Source organism: Chlorocebus sabaeus, chromosome 12 (assembly GCF_047675955.1).
Source record: "Chlorocebus sabaeus isolate Y175 chromosome 12, mChlSab1.0.hap1, whole genome shotgun sequence".
Classification (NCBI taxonomy): Eukaryota; Metazoa; Chordata; class Mammalia; order Primates; family Cercopithecidae; genus Chlorocebus; species Chlorocebus sabaeus.
The window spans coordinates 101,784,746-101,810,212 of record NC_132915.1 but is presented as its reverse complement, the minus strand read 5'-3'; the positions used below and the strand labels follow the sequence as shown (position 1 = coordinate 101,810,212).

Genomic DNA, 25,467 nt, shown 5'->3' with positions numbered 1-25,467 from the left:
AGTTCCCCAGTGTGGGGTGGAGCCCCACCTGCCAGGACCTGGGCTGGGGGTCCTCCATATATCACCCGGCCTCATCCCCTCAGCAACCTTTTTAGATAGGAGTAATTATTCTCATTTAACAGAATAGGAAAGTGAGGCCCTGGGAGGTAAAGTTGATGAAGGGAAAGCCAGGAATGAATGAAGAGGTCAGTCCATGTGTTCTCCGGAGGTGGTTATTGCTATGTCAGAGTTACCCCAATTCAGCTTCACTATCGGGTATATAAAATGAGACGACTAAATCCGGGCCACAGGGTCCCTCCTGAAGGCCCTTTTGAAATCAGTGATGCCAGGGACATGACACCTCTGCCGCTCACTAGCTCAGTGATCCCGACAGGTTACAGGGAAATATGCAGAGCTGGACGACCAATGGCCCGAATGCACACCCAGGGAGGCAAACCAGTTGTAGTGGTTAAGGGCAGTGCCCCAAATCTGCTGGATGTGGGTCCAAATCCCAGTGCTAGCACCAGGGAGCCACATGGCCTTTGGCAAGGGTGTGTTCCCTCCCAGGGCACAGAGGGCCACCATGCAGGCACGGTTGACAGCACGGAACCAGGCATGTGTGAGCACACACAAGCACGCGAGCTTCAATCCTATTCCGACTCTCCCCATTCTTGCCACCCTGGCATTATTTTAGAGTCCGGCTCATGAGGGCCTCCATGTAGCACCGCAACAGAACCCATGGTGCCTTTGCTCTGCATTAGGATGAAATCCAAACCCGCCCACGGTTGAGAGGTGCTGCCAGCTCCAGCCCATCCCTCCTCTCTGACCGCGTCTTGTCCACCCTCCCTGCATTCATGTCCGCCAACCTCAGTAGCTGCTTTGGTCCCTCCAGCCCCTGCTCTTGTTTCTGCCTCAGGGCCTTTGCACTTGCCACTGTCCCCAGACCTCAGCAGCTGGCTTCCCTCCCCAGTCAGGCCACCCTTCTGAGGAGGCACCCCCACACCCACTCTTACAACACCTGCCTCCTCCCTGCGGTGCCCTTCCACTCCACCCGGCTGTCTGACTTGTGTTCGTATCACCAGAACATGATCTCCATCACGCCTTTTCTTCCCACCACATCCCCAGGGGCGAGAACAACGCCCAGGACATAATGAGTGCTTAACAAATATTAGGGAAAATCCTCTAAGATTATCTACTTGTTGATCTGATTCTGACTTACAATAGGGATAGTTCTGGGAAACTTTCAGGAAGCCTTGTCACTTCTCTCCTTCTCATCCTCACAACTGGGTTGGTTAATGGCTTGGAAAATGCAACTATTTCTGATTCATGATATTTTTATGTAAACAATAAATTCATCACGGCACTGCTTATAAAGCCAAAAGCTAGAATCAGATGAACCATCAAACAATGGAGGACAGGTTAAAAAAATTGTGGTACCACTGTTTCATGAAATATTTCACTGTCTTTTAAAACATTTTCGAAGACTCTTTATTGGTCTGTGCCTGTGCCTATGACCATAGCATCCAGTGTCTGTGGACTAGCATCCATAGACAGAAAATCCTTATTTTAATGCTTGCAATTGTGGTCAGTTAACCCAACACTCTTTGACTTCTTTCCCATACAAAGGCCTCTGGTTAATGAAAATGGACAGGTTGAAGTGTCTAAGGAGACTGAAGGAAGGCCCCAATCACGACCCTGTACCTGGAGGAGGGAGGAAGGAAGAGACCAGGAGCTGCACTAGGCCACGGGCATCAGACGCTCACCTCTTCTGCAGCTCCCAGCCAGGGAGTTATAAGAATGAGCAGGTGCTCAACAGCATCAAACAAAACCGAGAGGTCAGCCGGGAGTGGGGGCTCATGCCTGTAATCCCAGAACTTTGGGAGGCTGAGGCGAGTGGGTCGCTTGAACCCAGGAGTTCGAGACCAGCCTGGGCATCATGGCAAAACCCCGACTCTACCAAAAAAAAAAAAAAAAAAATCCCCAAAATTAGTCAGTTTCATAATCCAGTCTCAAAATAAATAAATAGATAAAAATAATAGCTAAAAAAAAAACCCAAGAGGTCCATGAGAATGATGGTGGCTGGTGCACCGATGGACAGCAGTTTCAGTGGAGTCATTTTAGTGGCCCTGAAGTTGACCACTCTATAGGCAGATTCGTGAGTTTAGATTTTAGGAGAGTTCATAAAGCTCCCCCACAGACTAAGGAGAAGGAGACTCAAAGTCTTGAGAAACTGTCTCTACTTAGGATAGTGCCTGGAGGTGAAGGCCTTCTGGCACCTTCCCCGGTAGGTCTTAGACCCCTGGAGCAAGGGCTGTTCATCAGAGGACAACCATTTCTGCCACTTGACTCAAATGATGGATTCTTATTTCAAAATCTGTTTGGTCACTGGAGAATTATAACTAGAACAGTCCCTAAATCCTCGGGGAGCATTACCAAGCTTTCCCCCCCATCCCCCTGTCCACAGAACTGCCTGGAGGAGACAGGGCTCACCCTGCTGCTTCCGGTGGCCATCACGTCTCTCTGCAGGAGGGACTGGCTGTTCTGAAACAAATAGGTCAGCAAGCACATGCTGCCAACGATGACGGCTCCAGCTAAATAGATGCTGAGGGGAATTTCATTTTTCCCCCCAAGTCAGTCTTAGGCACCTTATTCAATTAACATGGCCACTAAGCTGCAGACAGCTCCATATAAAAGCCCTTCAGTTATAGAATACATTTTATTATGTGACAATAGTTGCCAGCACGATTTATTTCCTTTGATGGGATTCTGCTTTTTCCTTGTTAATTTAAATCTGTATTTTCTAGTGCTGATTCCAGGTCTGTGTGAATTTTTAAAATGTTACCATTAATCTTGTGGACCCAGTGGCCACATATAATGAAGACGGCTCTGCCCAGGCAGCTGCAGTGCCTGCTGTCCTCCCAGACTGTCAAAGGGCAGCGTCGAGGGAGTGGTGACTAGCAAGGCAGAGGTGCACTCACAGTCAGAGGCAGCTGCCACTTTTATCTCCCACCCCTTATACACACACACACAACACCAATGGGGTTCACAGTATTCCAGAAAATGCAATGAAAAGAGGATTCATCCTGGCAAATACTGATGGTGACTTCAGACTTTTCCTCCGCCACACTAAATGCTGGAAGACGATGTAGCCGCAGAGTTTTGAAGGTGAAAATAGTTGTGACTCAGCAATTTTGTACTACTTCATGTTGTCTTTTGTGCAGGAAAGACAACAACAGAAGATTATTCATGTCACCTTCTCTAGGAGAAACACAATAATACATTCCAGATGATTCGAATTTAATACTTAAGAATGGGGAAGTAATGGGACAAAAGGACCAGCATTTATTCTTCCCTTTTTGAAATTTGAGGAAAGAACCTGAAATGTGGGAAATGACCTATTTAAGAAAATTTAAAAACAGCATCGGTTGATTTGTTTACAAGCGGGTACCTGTCATATGCATCTTATGATCCCCAACCCAATCCTACAGTGAGGTGCTGAGAGCACCCCCACTCCACAGGTGTCTCAGAGGGGCTCCACAGCTTGCCTGTCTGCTGGATCCAGCTTGGACTTGAACACAAGAGTGTGCAGGAGCTTGGATCTCAATGCCCATGGGGCAAATGACACAATTCATGCTCTTAATTATGACGGTCTCCTCAAAAACTGGAAATAATGTTACAATGTCTGACTCAGAATATTATGCAGACATAAAACCATGTTTACAGGCTTTGTGGGGAGGGCTGGAGGGAGAAGCTCGGGATCTGGGTATGGAATATGATCTCAGCTGTGGAAGGAAAGGACAGGAACCAGGGCCTTGGGGCGGCATTTGTCATGGCAACGGACTGGGAGCAGCCCAGTGACCATCAACAAGAGGAGGCTAATAAAATGGGGAATTTTCATATAATACTAAAGTATTGCACGAAACGAACAGACGAAGAGAGCCAGAGGTTTTTCTGTAAAAATGGCCAACTCCCAAAGACATGGCTGTTAAGTAAAACCAAACCAAAAAAACAAGCCAAGCAAACACAAAGTTGCAGAGTGATGTATGATAAACAACCCCATAAGACAATTTTTTTCCCCATGGGCACACACAGCTAAGCTACGGTACAGCAAAGGGCCCGGAGGGAGTAACTCAGAGGTGACCGAGGGGCAGGAGAGGCTCATGGCATTGATGACAGAAGCCTCTAAGGTGGGAGTGTGGATTTGCCCCACTGCTTTTCCATGTTTTTTAAGTGTTCATTTTTTTCGATGAGAAATTATTTCTTTTAGTCGGAAAAAAAGATGGCAAGAACTAGGAGAATGCTTCTCAATGTGGTTGGGAGAGTAGAAGAGACACACATATATGAAAGCATCCAGCGTGGTGGTGCTTGGTGCTGAAGGGACATCTTGTTTTCTATATAATGTGTCTGCTGGTGGACAAAGATCAGAGGTCATGTACAAAGGAAAGGAATGGATTGTGGGGGTAGCAGAAGAAGTACGAAAAGCAACAAAAGTCACGTTAAGATAGGAAGGGGAAGAACACAGCAAATGGCTAAATGAAATTCCGTTTTATTTCTGCAAACACCACTGGGAAGAAGTCATCTGTGACGCACAGCTTCTGTGCCAGGTGTAAGGACGTGCTTAATGAATGCCATTTAATGAAGAAAAAGGCTCTTATAAAACACCTGGCACAAGCAGGGTGCGGGAGTCACAGGGAAGGGGACCTTTGCTGCACCTGCTGGCATTTTAATAAGCACCTTCTAGAGTGCCCGCTCTCCAAGGCTGGTCAACGGTGTCAGAAAGAGGTCCCTGACCATTGCCCATACTTGCTGACAGTTTGGGGAACCTTATTTCTTAAAGACCATATGCTCAGGTATCGGATCGCCCTGGAAGGTAATTAAAATGAATCATTTTCAGCTGGAAGGGCCCGACTAACACTCGAATCCTCCTCAATGACTTCACAGCCAGGATTCCTGCTCCAAGTCCCCTGTGTTTCCCAAGTGAGGCTCTGAATTACGATTGAGATCTGTGAAGACCCAGAGATGTGAGGAGATACTGTAATTCTTTCTCCTAACTTGGTTCCACTAAAACGGAAAGTCAGTTATTTTAATCACGCTAGGCTCTAAAATATTTTCAGTGGTGGTGATTTTTCTTTTCATATTGATTTTGGAGCCAACCTCAGAGAGAAACCACCATGCCCCAAGTTTACTATCATTTCTCACAGTCTGATGAGTCGCTTTTTTGTTTTGTTTTGTAATTGACACCAGCCAAGACAAGTAAGGTTTTGTAAAACTTAAAACAGACCTATTTCCTCTACAGTTATATTCACTATCTTATAAACCTTCTATGCCTAGACCTAAAACTTAATTCCAAATATTACCCAAGGAACACAACCCCTTACCAGGGGAGCTGGACCGGTATCAACAAGCACACAAGGCCGCTATAATTAGGATGTGGTGACTGACTCAGCTCACTTTTTTTATTGTGCTCCTACTGTGTGCTAGGCACTGCCTGGCACCGAGACAGTTTAAGAAACCAAATGAAACTTGTATCTTCCCCTTTAGGAATTTATCTGTAAGTCAACTGAAACACAAACATAAATCTCCTATATCACAAAGTAAAAAGCTCTGAATATCAAAAGGTAGGCCGTAAAGGACAATACGGTTATAGGCTTGAATTTTAAAACAGTGGCATGAAAAAGAAATAACCAAAACAACAAACATCTGTTGAGAGTCTACTATAGGCTAGGCACCCCGTTAGGCCCTGGGAGGTATCTAGGGACATGGGAGCCATGGTCCCACCTGCGAAAAGGAAAGACTGTGGTCGGAGAGAGAAGGCCTGAGCAATGAAATAGTAATTCCAGAGTCTAGACAGTGGCCCAAGAGATGTCACAAAGCCAAGGATGGGCAACGGAGGCTCCGGGAGTCAGAGAGGCAGGAAATGGGATTTGACGTGCATGGCTGGGAGTGGCTTTCCAGCGAGGCCGGCGTGAAGGCTTCGCTCCTGGAATTTTCACTCCTGTAATTATTTAGTACTATGGCAGTTACCACTCACAGGGCACTTGCACTGTTCCTCATGCTTCATACGCATCTCTAATCTAAACAACCCAGCAAGGGAAGCAGTACCCTAGACATGGGGGAAAGCGTTTCAGAGAGGTTAAGTAACTCACCCAAAGTCACACAGCTGAAGAAAATGGCTGCGCTAGGATGTGCATTAATGCTCTTTCCACCATGCTATGTTGTTGCTTTACCGAGATGACACGGGGCCTGAAGTGCGTACAAACACAGACCTGTTCATTTTTCATTCAGGAAGCCCATTTGCCATGATCAATATAACTCCAGCCTACCAGCCTGACTGTAGAATGGGTTTTCCTCATGGGCAACATACACACACGTGCGCGCACACACACACACACACACAACCAAATCACTCGGCATTGGACAAGGGAAAAAAAAGCTGCCACTGAAGACGAAGGAAATCACAATTCCAAACTCCCCAAGTTCCTAAATGCATAAAGTACGTGCAGCTTGATGGCATATGGCAAATCAATTACTAGTTTAAATCTTAAAACGAAAACATGGCAAGTGTGGTGCAGAAATAATCAAGCACAACGGTTAGGTTTAGATTACAGTGGGCCACTAGAGTTTTGAATACAATTAATCATCATTCCAGGCAATGGGAAGCCATATTGACACTTATTCCTAATTTGAATATTTAATTAGGGTGAAGTTCTTCATCAAATTATCGCAGAACTGGGAGAAAGCCTGGAAGACTTACACAATTACTATCTTAACCCCTTCCCAGCTGCTCACCTGTGAGCACAGCCGTTCTAGTCCCAGCTCCGCAGGGGAGGATGCCTCCGCCCGGTCTCTGATGCTGTGAGGCGCTGGAGGGGGTGCTGGTGACTGGAGTTGCAACTGTAGCAGGCAGGAGCCACGTGGTGGCAAAGGAAAGGTCTAAGGGGATGCCCTGCTCATGCTAGGCTAAGTTCTGCACTGAACCCCGGACACAGACAGAAAGCCAGCATGCACGGGTGCTCACTGGGCACCAGGGTGGTGCTTTCTGTGTCCCCCCATTTAATTCTCATGACAAATCCTGCAAAGGAGGCATTTTTATCCCCATTTCACAGAGGAAGAAATAGGCTCAGAGAGTGATAAAACTCACTCAAAGTAGCACTGCCTGTGAGTGGTGTAAAGAAGGCCCAAGGGACTCATCAAACACACACACACACACACACACACACACACACAGTTACTCACCAAAAGTGATGACAAAGAGAACACGCAAGGCCCACAAAATTGTTTTCAAGGCTGTATTTTGGATCATCTGCACTGTGTGGCTAAATCAGAGGAAAACCAAAACCCAGGCTTCCTCAACCAGCATTCTAAAATCTAACTCTTGGGTTCAAAATGCATCACTGAGCATCCCCCAGTGGAAGTCATGATGCCTCTGTGGCCGGGGCCTCAGCAGAATGACGGAGGTGGGGGCAGCAAAGCTCAAGGAACAGTCCCACGAGGCTGACTTGAGGCAAGGTGACAAGGTGGCCGTCCAAACCCTGCAGAGTGGGACTCGAGAAGGTGGGCGCTGCAGGACGGGTGTCCTCGGGGAGGGGAAAGTCCGCAACAGGACAAGAAAATGTGAACCCTCTTTCTTCTTTCAAGATGGCCAAGGCTCAATGACAGCATTTAGAACTGTAAGTCAGCTTGGATATTTCGTTAATGTACACCTTTGCTATCTGAAAAGACTTTTACTAACATTTCATAGACACCACGTGATTCTGCGTGACCAAAACCAACATATTTTCCCACACAATCTCCCCGAAGGACCCAGGACAGGGCCAAGGGCTGAGTGCACACATGGGACTGGAGCACGGAAGGTCCAGAGACCTTTCTGCTTCCAGCCTCCACCTAGAAGCCGAGAAGGAGGGACACCCTGAGAGTTTCAGGTTAGCCATTTCTCCTTAAAAGCCTGTGATGGGTTCACTGATCCTCCTGTGGAAAAGGCTCCATTTGCAGTGGCCACTTTCAGTAGGAAGTGGATGGCCAGGCAGAAGGAGGGAGCTGCCCTAGCCCCCTGCCTGGGCCCAATGCAGGCACAGACCCCGGATTCGGATCCATCAGGCCTGCCCTGGCTCATTTGTGGGGGGAGTGAATGGCGTCGGGAACTTTGAAACTTTCCTTTGTATATTATATTAATCCATATAAGAAAATCTCTTTTAATGAGGAGTGATGTAGTTACCAATTCTCCAGAGCCATAATTAGAGCAAACTAATTGAAGTTGTGTTTTGACACACTTTCCAAATTCACGGGTGCCGGATGACATATTCACAACACTGCTGCCGCACAACCATGGCGACGGCAAAATCATTAGGCTAATAACGCTTATTTGCATTCTTATCATGCCGGCAGCTCGCCTTTAAATACTGTTTCCACTACTGCTCCTTTACTGTAAGTTTCCACCGAAAGATATTAACAGTAATTATTAGTACTTTAGTGGAATTTTAATGTTAAAGAATAACAATGCGCATTAACATACATTGAATGGCAATTCTTTTTCTTCACCACCCCTCGGAAGGTTTGGGGGTTCTTCCTTGGCCCTCACCCCAGAGCTCAAGGGTAACCAGATGCGATTTCAGCTTCATTTACAACTCAGGGTCCACACCCAGTGGGATCTGAAGTCGGGGTTTCCGAACTATTCTGCTCCAAAAGTTTGACGAGAAAAATCTTTCTTTCTTTTTTTGAAGTACAATAAAGTGAAATAGTTAAGGAGAAATTTTTTCCAAGCAGTTAAAAAAAAAAAAATCTCAATTTACAACACGGTCTTTGGTAATAACACTAATGAATTCCAGGAGGACATGCCGTAGCCATTCCCTGTCGCCCCCCTCGCGGTGATTAAAGGCAGACGGGGAAGAACTGGGTTGTGAGGGCGTCGGTGGGGGTGGGGTAGTCTCGATCTGTCAGTGTGGGGCACTGCTTGCCACCAACGAGGCCAATTTTGGGGATGCTTAACTCAGACACACACAGAGAGGAAGACTCGACAGTTCTAAATAATGGTTATTAATGACGCCCTCCTCTACGGTGACAAATTACTTCTGAAATTTAGAATTGAAGAAGTATGAAGAGTGAACGTGTCCTATTGAACGTGACGGGAAATGCCGGCCAGAACACAGAGCTCCCACTCATTGTGCACTGGGTCCCTCCCGCTTTGGGCTTTTGGCTGTCGTACGAGGCAGTGACCACAGCTACCTCTTCCTGACGTGTCTCCCAACAGTTACTGTTGGTGACTAAGGGCACATCCTGGCTGTAAAAATGCTTTTTGGGTGACAGGCATAAAACATTAGGTGTGTTGCACCAATAATCGAGACCTAGTCCCAACTTGGGGTTGGGCTAGATATTTGCTCAGATCCTAGGCTTCTGTAAATATCTTGGGGTCCAAACCCCAAGCAAACCACCACTACCATCACTGACCACTGATAACCCAAGAGAAAATGTCCTAACTAAACAGATACACTTGTGTTGAATTTCAAACTATTCAAGTGTACATGTCAGGATGAATGCTTCATCTCAGCCTAGGAAGATTTAAATGAGTGAAGAAAATGCTTCCGCAGAAAAATGTCAAAGACTATACTCTTTTAAAGCATGGGAGTTTTCAGTTTCTTAAGTTACAATCCTTGTACCAATCTGCTATTTTTCAAGTCACTGATTACTTAATAATAAAAAAAAAAAAAGACGAAGAAAGGAAACTAACTTTCATAGCCGCAGCAACACTCCAAATCATGGTATTTATTCACTACATTTAAGTTTTATTACACTTGAACCTTGCAATGCCAAAACACCTACCTCCCATATAAAAGAAATGAAGAAAAAAGCCAAGTCTGGGACCAGGGGCACCACACTTCCATTCCAGATGATCTAGTCTAATCTTATAAACTGAAATATTTAAAGAGTCTCTAAACCTCGCTGACCTTACTTTTAAAAACAAGGAACATATGGGCACTGCTAGCTTTTCATCTTCTTCCAGCCTACTAAAATATCCGCTTTTTGAAAATTCAAGAGTCAGGGGACTGCCAAAGTCAGATTCATAAAGGGCTGTGTGCGTGAGAGCACAGGACAAGCTGCAGTCTGGACCAAATGCAGTACATCCTCTATCAAAGAGCCAAAGGCAACATTTGTCTCCTCCCTGCCCAATCCATCTCAAAAGCTGTGGAAAACAATTTGTTTAGCAAAATACAGCCATGACCGAGGAGGAGGTGGAATGTGGGCTACAGGCCGGATGGTGATTTTTGGTCCCACGCAAGGTTGAGCTCACAGCAGAGGGTCAGCGTTCAATCAGGAAGCCCCGAGGCTCCTTGAAGGCAGGCAGGGCGTTACGGTGAGACCTCTCCTCTGCTCACAACCCCTCTAAATCCTAACTCCCTGCCCTCGGATGAGTCATGATCTCTCCAAGCTTCAGTCTTCTCGACACTCCAGCCTGGGTGACAGAGCAAGATTTCGTCTCAAAAAAAAAAAAACAAAAAAAACCCCACAAAACCAGAACAAAATAAAATGAGGACACAATTATTCACCTCATAATATGGTTATAAAGATTAAAACTATGTATCTATCCATCTGTGTGTGTGCGCATATACATATGTATATATATAATGTTTACACAATGTCTGACACAAGATGCCCAGAAAATTATAGCTGAAATAATAATGATGATAATAATAATTGCATTTATTCTAATAATAATAATTATTAATATTATTATTCAACTGGAAACAAAACATCTGCTGCTCATGAAGGATATTCAGATTGAATTCTACCCTACCCACTGGCAAAAACCGAACCCAAATAAACTCAAAAGGCCTTTTAAAAGTAACTGCAAGCAAAGGATTTTATTAAATATCCCAATTAATAATTGAAACTCTGCATCAAAATAGAACCGCATAGTTGGGGCGGGGGTTGGGGAGTGGTAGCAAAATCCTGGGAAATATCACTGGTTTAACGCCCATTTTTACTTTATTTGGCAGCTAGATTTACACTGAGAGACCCAAGTGAAACATTCCACAGAGCTACCTGCAAATAGACTGTCAGCTTCCACTCTGATAAAAGGTAAAATATCCTCCTCTAAATGGTCTGGTTCACAAAACCGACCCTAAAGTGAACTGATAAATCTGTTCTGACACACAGAAAACTATTTTCATAATCCTGAAAAAAGCCTTTCTCCAAACCCTGGCGCTGAAACCAACTGCACAAAGCGCCCTCGCGCACTCGTGAGCCGGACTCAGAAGGGAATAATTTCCCATTTCTAACTCTGCTTCTCGGGACGATAACAACAAAAAATCACACATAACCACCATGACCACTGAGAAAAATAAGACACTCAGAAAGGCACCAAAATTACAAAGATAACACGTTTACAAGCAGCAAATACCTTCTCAAAAATCTGACATGAGAGCGCGAACCCCAAGGCCAGCTCCGAGGTGGGAGCTGAATTGACGAATCGTCAATTCTTCATTAAATAGAAGCTCTGACTTCCCAAGAAGCTGTATTAAAAATTAATATCAAAAAGTGTATTGCTCAGCCTAAACTCATCATTCATATCTAACAATACCGAACTGCATTCTAATGAAATTTCCCCTTCAAAATTACTCTGACACCAAAACTAAGTTTGATACTGGTCCAAGAGCGGCCACCGCTCTGTTCACGAGCATTTTGAAGATATTCAAATAACCTCATTCTGTAGGTCTCTTTCATGCCGCTCTCATGATCACCAGAATAAACCACACTGCTTGTAACCCTGCTTAAACGCCCGCTTCAAAGCGAGGGAGGGATGGTGGTGCTGGGACCTCCCGGGGCGGCCTCCACATGTTCCCTCAGTCGGCGACCACAGTGCAAGTGTGCTGGACACCGGCCAAAGTTCACACGTCTCCCTAAGACTGCTTGGGCGGTTTCCGACCAGAGAGGCCTCTGCGGGACGCGTTCCCCACCCACACTCCCGGGGAAGTCCTCATTCACCAGCTGCTGGTCAGAAGCCTGGAGAAGCTGCACAGGAAGGTGGCAGAGCCACCTGGATGGGCAACCCCCCTACCCGCCAGCCCCTCCAGGCACATGCTTGGTTCCCTGATGAAAGGCTTCACGGCCGGGGGCCTCGTGACAGTCTGTCTGCACACTAACAGTAGCTTGTCTGCTTGGGTGAAGATCCTAGCCGTGACACTTACTAACTGTATGACCTTGGGCAAGGGATTTAACCTCCGCGCTCTCAGTTTCCTCAACTTAAACCTGGGCTGATAATAGTAACTGACTCACAGAGCTATTATTAGAATTAAACGAGTTGGCTGGGTGCGGTGGCTCACGCCTACAATCCTAGCACTTTGGGAGGTTGAGGCAGGCAGATCACTTGAGGTCAGGAGTTCAGGACCAGCCTGGCCAATATGATGAAACCCCCGTCTCTACTAAAAACGTGGCGCACATTTGTAATCCCAGCTACTCGGGAGGATGAGGTGGGAGAATTGCTAGAACCCAGGAGGCAGAGGTTGCAGTGAGCTGAGATAGCACCACTGCACTCCAGCCTGGGTGACAGTGAGACTCCGTCTCAAAAATAAAAAATAAATAAAAATAAAGAATTAAAGGAGTTATTTGTAAAGCCTTTGAACAGTACCTTATACCTAATAAATGCATGATAAGTCTCTGCTGGATGGATGGACGGATGGAAGGAGCAATGCATAAAATATGATGTCCAGTCCTATGCATTAAACTAACTCACCTTATGCATCCAATAAATACTTTCTGGGTGCCTAACACATGCTAGCCACCTGGAATTCAGAGGTTTTTTTACCATCTTGGGGCCGCACATTTTCCAGTGAACACTTACTGTGAACATGGAATGAGATGACATGGTTGAAAATACTTGCTCAATTTTGAGGAATGGTGATGCAATGTGATCATCATTGCTATTTCTGTGTGACTAGCCTCTTTTGAGGCTTTAAAGGAGAAAAAGGAAAACATGAGGATCTCTGTCATCAGCAAGCAGCAAATCTAGTCAGTAAGATCAAACAGAAATACACGCAGCGATGATAGGGGACTGTGAGATACCAAGCCGTACGACGCAGGCAACTGGAGGAGAAGAAGGGAACCGACGTGGGCTAGGCTTTCTAGAAGTGATGTGGGCTACTACAGGCCTGGGGCGGGGCTGGCCAGGGCCAATCCTAAGCATTCTGGGGTCCAGTGTAACTCTTCCAGGAGGGAAGGGGCTGGTACAAACTGAGGTGCATGGTGAGGGCCAGAGCAGAGACGCTTTTGGAATGAGAATGGTGTGCCCCGGAGACAAGAGGAGACTTGTCTAATTAATGTGAGAGGATAGGGCAGGTGGGGGGCGGTCAGAAAACAGGAAGCCTTCCCCAGTGTAGTTATCAGGCCACCACGGACTTTAAAGTTATAGGCAAAGAATGTAAATGCGGGCTATTTACAGAAATAATACTTGAACCCCAGAAGCCCACCCCTGATCCATCTTGGATTTAGTGTCCAGGTTTGACCCCTCCAGAGGGCTCGTCTCTGAGACAGGGCTGGCTGCCAGTCCTTTCGGCTGGAAGGTGCCGCTTGCGCGGCAGGATCATTCACACCCCAGTGCTGATGTCTGGGCTCCCTGTGTAAAGAACCCTGCGCTACAGTCTTCATCTTAAAAGACAACGAAAATGTGTGTTCTGTCTTTAGAGTTAAACAAACAAAAAGCGTGTGTGGCTTTAGTGTGAAGGAGGAGGAAATCCAATTTTTCCAAGTGAAGCCAGACCCACAGTTATGCCTGGACATGACCTACAGAAGTGTCTGAAGGCCCCCATGCCAGAAAAGCAGGGCCCAAGCCCTTGTCGTTGTCGTCTTTTTTTTTTTGTAAGACAGGGTCTTGTGCTGTCGGCCAAGCTGGAGTGCAATGGAGGGATCATGATCACAGCTCACTGCAGCCTTGACCTCCGGGCTCAAGTGATCCTCTCACTCAGCCTCCTGAGTAGCTAGGACCACAGGCATGCGCCACCACCCCCAGCTAATTTTTGTATTTGATTTTTTTGTAGCGATGGGGTTTTGCCATGTTGCGCAGACTTGTTTTGAGCTCCTGAGCTCAAGTGATCCCCCCGTCTCAGCCTCCCAAAGTGCTAGGATTACAGGCATGAGCCACCACACCCAGTGTGCCAAGCCCTCTTTTGATGGGACCAGGACAGAGTGCTCCATTGCTCAGCTCACCTGCCCCCAAACCATTTCTTGCAACTATGGAAGCGGAGCTCAAAATCCATGTCACAATTTATTACTAGGGGAAAAAAAGAGTCATTGGAATCACCCGGGATACACAGAACCCCTCTCATAAATGATGCACCTTACATGAAACCACAGATTTCAATTCCAGTCCTCTGCACTGAGCCTTCCCCTACTGAATCCTAGGGAGAAACTTCTCACAGGCAAATGCCTCCAGCGCCAAGCCTTTTGCCACTCCGAACAGGCGGTAAACACCTCAACAGGAAAAGGAAAACTCAGTCTCTCTGATCTGTGTGATTCTGGGCCTCACATTCAAGTCCTGCAACAACAGGACAGGTGACAGAGGTCATCTGGGGTCCAAGGACCATCTTACAATTGAAAACGGACAGAAGGCAGCCGAAGGATTTGAGGCTGTCAGTGTGGACAACAGGGCTCCAGTCGGTCACCTAAGGCACCACCCCCACTGCTGACTTGCTCTGCGAGTTAATCAGAAAGTAGTGGAGTTGATCCCCATGTCCAGAGGGAAGGCGGGGTTGGAGAGGCCAGGACAGAGTGTGGCACACTCATGGGCTTCTGACAACGATGTGATGGGGGACAAGCCTGGGCGGCACGGCCTGAATTCGAGATCACCACAGCATGATTTTTCCTCTCCTGTAGGAAGGGCCATTAACCTTTCCGATGACAGCCCTGGGATCGGAGTGATGGAACGATTTTTGAGGTCAGCAAGGATCTATGTTCTCAAAACCTGACATCGACATGCAAAAGTTGTGACTGAATTCTGGTGTCCCTGAGAGGAAGACTAAATGCATGTGACAGATATTCTGCAATCAAAATGCCCCATTTCCCAGAGTATCTGTCACAGATTGATAACATCCATGCAAAAAGTTAAGTACAATTATGTCTGTCACTAAGAAACATACTTCCGAACCTGTGACTGACAACTTGCTGGGAGCTGACAAATTACAGGAAGATGACTGCAACAGCGAGCACCACGTCACCTCCTACGGGCAACCCAGGCGTGGCTGACACTCCGAGAGGCTCCCGGGAGCTGCACCTTGCATGGGAGGCTGCCGGTCAGAACTCAATGGCTGGGAAATGTTCTGTGGCTTTGGGTGGGAAAATAACCCTTTCCTCCAAGAGAGGCAGTGTCAGGGAAAGGTCACAGGATGTGCCCGTGGCCTGGCGTCTGTGGGGAGGAGAGTTTGGGCAGCAGCTTCTCCCTCAGGACCATGGTGAGGACAGCCCAGGTGAGTGGGAAGGGCGGGGTGGGGCTACTGGAATGACAAGTTGCAGATTTTCTAGGAGAGCCCCCGCAGGATGGATGTTCACATAAACACAAGATGTCCTGAAAATCCCAGCCACCTGGAGGCCAGACTACATGTTTCTGACAGACTCTGAAAGGGACAGAATACCCCTCGTCATCAGCTCACACCTGCCTACCCTGGACCAAGACATGGTGTCCGCATCGCCAAGGGCCCCGGATGTGCTGGGAGGCCCATCTGAGCCTTCCCTCTCAGGGAGGCTGCACAGCAGCACCTCTTCACCAGCCATGCCTCCTCCTCTGACCTCAGCACTGGTGAGTGGAGGAACGCAGTGGCTGCAAGTCAGATACAGAAGCAGCATCGATGATGGCTTGGGGACCTCTGAAACCAAGGCCTGCTGCTCTGTGCCCTCCCTGCTCACTGGAGGGTCCTGAAATTCAAGGTGTCTGTGGCCCTAACATGGAGGTCTGCTGAACCTGAATTTCTATAAGTGGGGAGAGGGAATATGACACGTTTCTTAAATAAGGCTTAAGAAACACTGATTGCTCTAATTCTCCTGCAGTCTGAAGGATCCAAATGTCATCTGACCACCCCCAGCATCTGGGAGTGCATCACACCTCAGGTCAGCTTCTTGATGCCACAGAATTTTCACCTTGGGGAAGGTGTCTTTATTGATTTTTTTTTTTGAAGTGTTAAGCCTAAATGTACCTCCTTGTGACTTCAGTCCACCTGACCTAATTCTGTCTTCTGGAGCCCCCAGCCATCTCTCCACCCCCCACCCACACCTGGAAACACTTCTACTTTCTCTGCTGCTATTGACCCTTAAGATGTCTGCAGCAGGTTGGCCTGTCTCCACTCAGGTCCAAACTGGATTCCTCAAACTCGACACTGGATTCGGGTAACCTCTGCCTGGCGGTGTGGGGCAGTGGACACGCCCCAGGAGCAGGACTCCACTCAGGGCCTCCCGCTGTGCACACCAGGCTGCACTCCACACACCTATGCTCTGACCCCCGCCATTGCACACACGGCTGCTAAGCAAGGCCTCAGTTTGGTTCCTGTGTGAGGGAATTTTTTGAACCTTGGAGGCCCTCTTCGCCTGCGCCCATCGCCTCCCATGGTTCCGGCAGGTTGTTCTGGCTGTAGAGGAGATGCAGAGTATTGATTCTGTCATTCAGCACGTCAGCTCACCCTAATGACTCTGTATCATCTGCAAATTTGATAAGCATGCCGCTGATGTCTTTATGAAGCCATGGTTCTGCGGCTTGCTGAGCTACAGGGCAGCAGCTCACCAGGGGCCTCCTCTTGGGTCGACACAGAGCCATTCGCTTATCACACTGGGGGCTTCTGCTGCTCCAGCGGTTGTGAGCCCGCCTGCCTCCTGGGGCTTTTCCCAACCTCTGTCCCAGCAGCAGCAGCGGAACCTTTTCTTCTCAGCAGAAACAGGTGATGCCCTGCACGTGAGAGACGGTGGAGGGGCTGCTCTGATAGAGCCCGGGAAGGTGTTTCCTCTCTTGGCTCCCCTGCCCCAGACAGCTGCACAGAGCCAAAATCAGAAACCCCACCATCGGATCGCACGCCCGAGGCTGACTCACAAAGCTAGGCCCAGCCCCAAAGAGGGCCACAGAGATGGCACCGTGCCTCCGTCCCGAGGCCAGCCCTCTCCTGTTGATCGACATGCATGACATGGGCAAGCAGGGGATGGAGTGCCTGCGGCCAGGGAAATGAAGAGGCTCTGGGTCCCAGAAGAAGCGGCTGCCCTTCTTCACGAGGAGACAGTCAAGAGATGTGTGTGGCGATGTCTGTGTGTGAGATGAAACGTCACTGTGAGGGAGAGGAGCTCTGCCAAGCTACCTTCTACTGCCTTAGCCACCAACTCACTGGTACAGCCCAGGAGCATCCCTCTCCCTGGGGACCTGCCCGCTCCGAAAGGACAACTCCAAAGCTAGTGACACCACAGCATTTTCTGCAATAACAGAGCTTCTGCGGGAAGCTCCTGCTTCTAGAGGCAGTTCCTGCTTATGGACAGAGAAGGCAGTGCTGCTAGAACCACGAGGTCCTCAGGTGATGGCCTACAGACCATGTGAAGATCCACCTTTTGTCTGAAATAAAGCCAGGAATGAATGGCATTCCAAAAAATGGCAGGGAATTCTTTGAAATCTGAGTGATGACACAAGAAATGGAGGCACATGGTTTTGGCTTTGGAGAAGAACACAGACTCAAGAAAGCAGCAAGATCTGTGACCCACCCCTTCCTAAGTCCTCCCGGCCAGCCTGGGCCAGCGCTCTGCAGGGAAAGGGCCTGCCACCAGCTCCAGCTCAGAACCGCATTCCCCGCCACCGCCACGGCTGGGCAGTAGAGGGCGCTGCGTCACCGCGCTCCCGGCGGCTCGATCCACGCCACACAAAGACCGCACTGGACATGGTTCTCAGGTTTATGGTTGAGGCTACTTGAGAAAACAGTAGCAAGACGCAGACTTGCTATTACACGATATGATATCACCTATGTAAAAAGTACACAAGAAAAAGACGAAGGAAATATAACAAAAGGTTATAAGCATTTGCTCGTGGGAAATGGAATTCCTGTTTTTTCATGCTTTCTACGTTCTGCCAATTTTCTACAAGCCTGGATTACTCTCACCATCGGAAAAGACCCACGCAGTGCTCAGGGAACAGGGAGTCGTCCGGAGCGGTTGCAAGGGACACATTGATTGTGAAACTGAATGCTTGCCTGGATTCAGGTGGGCGCTGGGGAGCTCCTCGGAGGTTCACCACGTGCCCACACCACCCCACGGACTCGAGATGTCCCCGAAGCGCTCACAGAAGAAGACCCAGCACAGGCCCAGTCCAGGAGCCTCAGGGAGGGCTTCCTGGGAGAGGAGTCCTCTGCGCTGAGACCTGCCAAACACACCTCATGTGCAGGGAGCACCGGGAGCAAAGGTGCAGAAGCCAGGGGCAGGAAGGGAGGAGGAGGCTGTCAGCGCAGCTTAATGTCTGGGGCTAGAGCTGGGAGAGGGAAGACAAGAAATCCCCGAGCTGGTGTGAGGCCCTGCAGGCCCCAGTGAGGGGCCTGCCCTACCTTATAGGCTCCTGGCAGACCCCCAGCACCTGGAGCACAAGCCCCAGCCACTGCTGCTCACCAGAGTGGAAGCGATCAGGTTCCTTCTCTGGAGAGTGCAGAGACCTGAAGCCTCAAGGAATAAAACAGCATACTCATCCTCACTGGTCTTCAATGAAAAAATTTGAATGAATAATCAACATTTCATTAAAAAAAAACACAAAGATACTGGATAGGAAAACAATACAAAAAAAAATCTTACAAAAACCAAAAAACCCTCATGGACGAGGCTCACATAGGTGTGCATCCTACCTGTAAATTACCGCACAGGACAACTTGGGACAGACAAGTGGTTTTTACTTGGAAGCATTAATGTACATTCAATTATCCTGCTGCATACTGACTGACTTAACTCAGCCAAATTAGAATACATTTTATATTGACTATTTTGACATTTGTTTTATTTGGCAAGTAAAACAAAACTGATCCAATTTCCTTGCAGCCATTGTAAACCATAAACTGTATGGCAGAGGTGATAAAGTACGTAAGCCTTATAAACACTTGGGTCTGATGTGCTGCCCTGCAATCCTGCCAGGCTGCTGGTGGCTCAGTGTTCTCGGCCGTCTTGCTTCAGGTGCAAGTGGCCTTGCTCTCACAGTGACCGGCAGGCTTCCGAGAGCACTCTCTCTGCTTTATCTGAGAAAACTGGCGCTCGCTCTTTATCCACAGAAAGTCAAAACCTGCCTGAGGTGGTGCCCATTTCTGGGCCCTTCTAAACCACATGATGTGAGCAGGGAGCAGCTGTAACGACTTCAGGGCAACTGCTCCTGTGGGGGCTTTCCAGCCTCTGCAAGGAGCCCAAACTTGAGCTGACCCGAGTACAGGCAGGCGATGGGCCTCAGCACAGGTGATGGAGGACCCCAACACACAGGTGATGGCCTTAGCTGACCCCCCAGCACAGGTGATACACCTGAGATAGCCTTGAGCACAGGTGACAGTGACCCTCGGCAGTGCCCTCCAGGGTGGAGCTGACAGTGCTCTCGCTCAGAAACGGAGGAACAAGTGCTGATGCGCGGCGCTAGCCTCACACTCCTGAACCTAACAAAGAGACTCAACTGTTCACCCTGCAACTCTGGGAGGCTCATTAGCGATTTCTAACTTTTTATGCCAAATGAAACTGAAAACTCCTTTTAAAGTTCCAGGCAATTCCAGGGGTAGTTAAGTTTAAATACTACTCTTGGTTTATGAAACTGTCACAAGAAAGACCAGATTGTCTTTATAGGGGGATGTCCCAGAGGACAGAGTCCTCAGGGCTTCGGGGCCTCATTACAGCGCATTCTTCCGAGTGAGGCGGAGGCTTGGCACAGAGGAACAGGGTATAGAGAGCTGGTGGCATGTCCCGGAGGGCAGGCTGTAGTGTGGAGGGCCCAGGAAGACCCATCGGTGACTCTTCTGTCCGGTTCCTGACAGATTTTGTTCATCTCTATTCACCCACGTGGAAGCTTTGAGATCCATTCTCATTTACGTTACGTCAATCCCTAAGTGTTGCTGCCTCACCGTTCTTGTTTTATTTTACTGTTGCAGTCCCTTTCTCAAGCTTAATCCATCAGTGCTGTTTGTTCCTTGCCCTCAGTTTACTCCTAGTGATGCACAGGATTTTTATTTGACAGGATTGTTTTTGCAGCAAGTGTAGAGACTGTTACTACCTCTATTATAATTGAAATCAGTTGCAGAGCAAACAGTTGGCTCACCCAAGTTTCTTTGTGGAGACAATTATTAAAACTAGCATTTCCTGAAAAACTCCTCACTATTCTCTCACACCCAAACTACCCATTTCTTAGTTTATAGATCATTAGAAAAAGAAATTATATGAAAATGAAGAATATAAGAACTCACCTACCCTCCTGGGTTGCAAATGAGTTGCTGGCCAAGATAGAGAAGGAATTTGACCTTAAGGCCAGTGATCCCAACTCCATGGCTACACAGCACATGTCTGTGTGTAGCTAGCAGCTCTTTTGAATAGCAAGCCAATTTTAAGTTGCATAATGTGCAGTTTTAGGAGCCTGCAGAACACGTACAAAATGGACTACAGAATGGCCTTTGCATTCACGTAATGCAAAGATTTCCAAGTGGATTTTTAAAAATCTCCTCTAAGGATATATTGCTTCTACAATTGTTCAGCTGTCCTTTGCACTATTTCAGCAGACACTTGGTGGTGTTCTAAAATGTTGTGCAGGGACCCAAGACCACAGGACAACACAAGACACCCCAACAAGGCCTCACCTGGGAAGGTTGGGGGCTGGGGTGGAAGCAGCTGATGACTGGGAAGGCGTTGTGGGTTGAGATGAGTCATGATTTCTTGGTACTCTGCCCATTCGATACCAGATCCCCATGCTGTTCAGTTCCCTTTAGGAAAAAAGAGAAATCTTCATGGCTCTGGTTAGCACAAAGCATTTACCTGAGTGACAAAGCAAACCAACTAACTTAAAAGAGTCATGGCCTCAAACACCAGGGAATCAATTCTTGCCCCCCACATGAAATGGGTTCCACCACCTCCTTTGTGCTCTGGGCATCACAGTATACATGAGGGTGACCTGTTCCATCTAGGCAGGCCTTCAGGACAAGGCCGCCTGTGTCACCCTCCCCGAGCTTGCCTTCCTACTCCAACTAGTACTTTCCTTGCTTCTCCAAACTTCTTTCTGTTTTGCCAGTTCCTTGTAGAGTATGGCGTGATAATCCACATCAAGTCCTTTGTGTAGTTAGGAGAGACAGATAGGGAGATGCTGGTTTTTAACCATGAGATGAATTAGCCCCCTACTCTATAACACACCCTAATCTCAGGATACAGCCTCTTCCAGCTGTGTGTCACCTGCCGTTGGCCTCATTCTCAGGGTCAGTTTGGGAATCATCTTCAAACTGCAAAACTCGCCCCACAAACCACACAACTAGGAGTGGACACCAAGGGGCCTCCCAGACACCACACAAGCTCTCCTGTGACTTCCCTCGCACAGTTACCACAGCCCTGACCCCTACTATACCACACACTTGTGAGTGCTGAGGAGACAGCCACGCTCCTAGGAATAGTGACGGGATCATGTTCACCATATTCAGTTTCCAATTTCCCAGTTGCCCCACAGAACTGCATCTTTGGGACCTGATGTAGAGGAATATAATCTCTTCAAAAAATGGAAAAAGATTTATTCTGTGGGAAGCGCTAATAAGCTTCTCAGGACACCACAGGAACCATGTAAAACCACAATCCTGTCCTCTTAGATGAGTGATTCCAGTGAACTGCACTGATTTCTCCACATCTGGGCCATGGCCTCTAGCTGCCAGGCTTTGGAGGTGCTGTTTGGAATGTGAGCTTTCTATCTTCCCCAACTGACAATCCCAAACCCTTGCAAAGTAACACGTAGAACTGTGCCCGCTTTTAAGAATAAGTGACTTAGAGTTCTGAATACTGAATTCTCTTTCTTTGCTTAAAAATAACACTGGAATTGTCTTCCTCTGGAAGAGAACTGTTGCCCCAAGATGAAATAAAACTATAGCCATATTTCCAAAGTGATATAAAGGAAAAAAGGCTTTGGTTTTATCAAGGTACAGACTGGTAAATATCTTTTCCTTAAAATTGGTTAAATTGGTTAAAAATGGAATCTTTTTACAATAGGATAGTTTATAATTAAAGATACACATAGCGACTGAAATTAGATTTAAAAGTTCATTACGAAATTGCTGGTTTCTGCCATTTGTACGTAAACGGGTGCTTCTGAGGTGCCTGAAGTATGTTTATTCTAACTATTTCCTACTCCTGTAGTCCTGTTTACATAATTAGTGTAAGCCATGTTGCAAAACAGGATTTTTGAGTGTGTAGGAAGGGAATGATCACAGAGTCCTTCTTAACCACATGATCTTGACACAGAGCATTCCGATGCCAGAGCCGAAGCCCCCAGAGGTGAAACTCTGCATTTCTGTGGTACCTGCTCCCTGCATGCTTCCAGCAAATGCCACAAGGGCTCATCTGCTGCTCTCACCGGGTCTAGGCTATCAGGAAAGGCCCTGGCTGATAAAAAGGCAGCCCTGGGCTCAAATGAACAGGAGTAAAGCAGAGTACAGGCCTGAGCCAGGAGGCTGGCCTCAGAAGCTAAGGAGGAGAGAGTGTCTCTGGGAGCCCAGGCCTGGCCAGGGAAGAGGCACATGGCTGAGGGGGCTGTAAACCATGTGCCACACCAAGTAACCGGCACACCTGGATTTCAGTTGACCGAGGACAGTGAACATCTATTTCCTTCCAGACAGCTGGCATCCACTAACCCCCTTTCTGACTTTTGCCTTCCCCTCTGTATTTTAGGGGCAGCACCAGTCATGGTTAGTCCTTGAGTTCCCATGGAGCTAATCCTACTTCCTGCTCAGGCCTGGTCAATGGAAGAATTTTCCAGAAAACAGTGACCAGCCCAGGGTGCACATGACCCTACCTAGATCAATCAAGACCAATGAGACTAAATTCTAGAACTTCTTTTGAACTAGCAGGAACACAGACTTGCTCTCGGCCTCTGGACTTGAACCTGGATGAAAAGCAGGTGGAGCTACTGCAGCACCAGGCCTCCTTGAGGGGGAAACATGTCAGAACAGAGCCCAGCACTACAGCCAGAGGGAGATAGGGAAACCAGAACCCAGTGCCGGCTTTCAAGTTTCCGCTTCCAGGCGTGCCGGTCCTGCTTCCCCAACTCTTCTGTGATGCCAGCCAACAAATTCTTTCTTTTGCTCAAGCCAAAGTGGGTTGGGTTTCCTGTCACGTACAATCAACAGAGCCCTAAGTGAAACCCTGGGATTTCACCATACTAAGTATTTATGGAGCCGCAACAGAGCCAGGCCCATGCTCAGGGCTGAGGCTACCGGAGAAACAAGACAAAAACGGGCCCAGGCCTCAGCAGTTCTCTGCTTACTGGGGAATTATCATGCAGTTGTGTAATATTTATGTTTCTTCCTGACTTGGAGCCCTGCACTGGCTTTCCAGTGTGCTTGGAATAAACTCCAGGTTATGTCCTAGGAGGTCCTGCCAACCCTCGCCCTTGTCGCAACACTCTCCCTGGCTCTTCCAGTTGCACGGGGCTGCGTTCTGCTCCCAGAACACGCCATGCTCATTCCCACTTCTCTCCTTCTGCTTCTGCTCTGCCTTGAAGGCCCTGCCTTCACATCTGTGCATGGCTGGTTTTCTGACATTCAGGCCTCTGCTCAAGTGTCACCTTCCTGACCCCCTCACGGAAGAGGCCCCTACTCTATCATTGTGTTTCACTTTCTTCACTCTCTGGAATTATCTCATTTATTTTCTCGTTTATTGCTCGTCTGTCCCTTTTCGAACATCAGCTCGGTGACAGCAGGGCCTTTGCCTCACTCATGACCACATTCAGCGACCTTGGCCCCATGGTACAAAATAGGTCCCTGTGATCTTTCCTACAGGATGAATAACGAGTGTGGAGAGCTGAGGCTGGTGGCATCACAGGGTGTCGGGGAACGACCCAGAGGAGCTTCAAGGCTGAATGCGCAGAAGGGCAGGGGAGGAAAGGCCCTAAGGTAGAGTCAGCAGTGAGAGCCCAGGCGCAGAGAGGCCGCAGCTGAGCAGGAAGGGCAGCGAGGAGCACTGGGCTGACAGAGGCCCATGGCTGAGAGCCTGGGGGCCACATGGAAATCTCTGGATCCTCATTGCCTGGAGCGGCCTGAGTGCTCTCATGGAAGAGTAGCAGCTGAGAGTCCTGTCATTAAGACTCACCCGATAAACGTGTACTGAGGTGGGGCCTGCTTGGTCCGGCCCATGATCCGAATGTCACAAATTGCAGCTTCCGTTGAATCCCGTGGAATAAATTTAATGCACAGCCTCTTCTTCCTAAAAGCCACTTCCTCTGAAGGAAAGGACAACAGAAAAGGTATGAGTTTTCCAGAGATATCACCATCTCTATTCTGAAAACCACATCCCTTGTCACACCCTGTTCCTGGCAGCAGAAGTGGCAGGTCACCTAAGCTGCTAGACAGAAGGGCTGGGCTCTGCCGCCTGCCTTCCCTGGGGCTGCAGTCACCCTGCTCTGCACCCCAGACACCCCCTGCTGAGAAGGGGACCGCACACCCTGCAGTAAATCCGGGTGGCTTCTAAGAGCCGCAACCACAATCTGCTCACTGCTCAGCCATCAGAAACCTGCATGCTGATGCCCTGAGCATTAACACATTTCACCACATGGACTTCTTTTCTTTTCTGCTTTTTATCATAGAAATCTTCAAATATACCCCAAAGCAGAGAGAACAGCGGCATGAATCCACGTGTTCCCGTCACCCAGTGTCAATGCTGTGCACAACGGACAAGCTGGTTTCCTCTCCTCCCACCCCTGCAACTTTGCTGGATATTTAAAATGAATCCCTGACGACACCACGTCATGTCGCCATCAATACCTCAGTAGGCATCTAGGTCACTGTTCTTTAAAGACCACCATGCCATCACCATTCCTAACAAAACGAACAGAATTCCTGAGTATCATCCAATAGAGAGTCTACATTCATGTTTTCTCCAGTCTGTCTGCATCCGGATCCCCAGGATGCTGAGGCACTGCCTCTGGGTGTCAGGCCTCCCAGACCATTTGACTTTGGAACAACCACTCCTGCTCCCTTTTCTTCAGGGCACTGACAGGTTGGAGAAATCGGGTCATTCCCCTGTGCCTCCTGTAGACTGACAGAGCTAAAGCCTTGATTAGACTCAGGTTAGGTTTTTTACATGCACACGCTGTCCGGGGGCACGTGTAAGTCTAGGCTGTCATATGGTGAGGCCCGGAGTCTGGCTGGGCCATTCTTGCTGAGCTCTGCTGGTGTCGGCCTGGGCCCTTGGTCATACAGTTCCCCAACTGCCATCCTCTGAGTACTTTGTCACCCTCTGATGACTGTTGCTAAGATCCATGCTTTATTAAAGGTTTACAATGGTGATTTTTGA

At 48.2% G+C, this 25,467-nt stretch overlaps 1 protein-coding gene across 5 annotated transcripts in view; it reads right to left on the bottom strand.

The window, feature by feature from the left end:
* The window catches only part of MVB12B (multivesicular body subunit 12B), a 176,270-nt gene that overhangs the window by 85,706 nt on the left and 65,097 nt on the right, over positions 1-25,467 (bottom strand). For all 5 annotated transcript variants that reach the window (XM_073021923.1, XM_037994061.2, XM_008006225.3 and 2 more), the window contains 2 exons: positions 24,265-24,394; positions 20,784-20,906 (listed from right to left, as the gene is read on the bottom strand). In XM_073021923.1, coding sequence (XP_072878024.1) covers positions 20,784-20,906; positions 24,265-24,394 — 253 coding nt within the window. The remainder of the gene's footprint in view (positions 1-20,783; positions 20,907-24,264; positions 24,395-25,467) is intronic.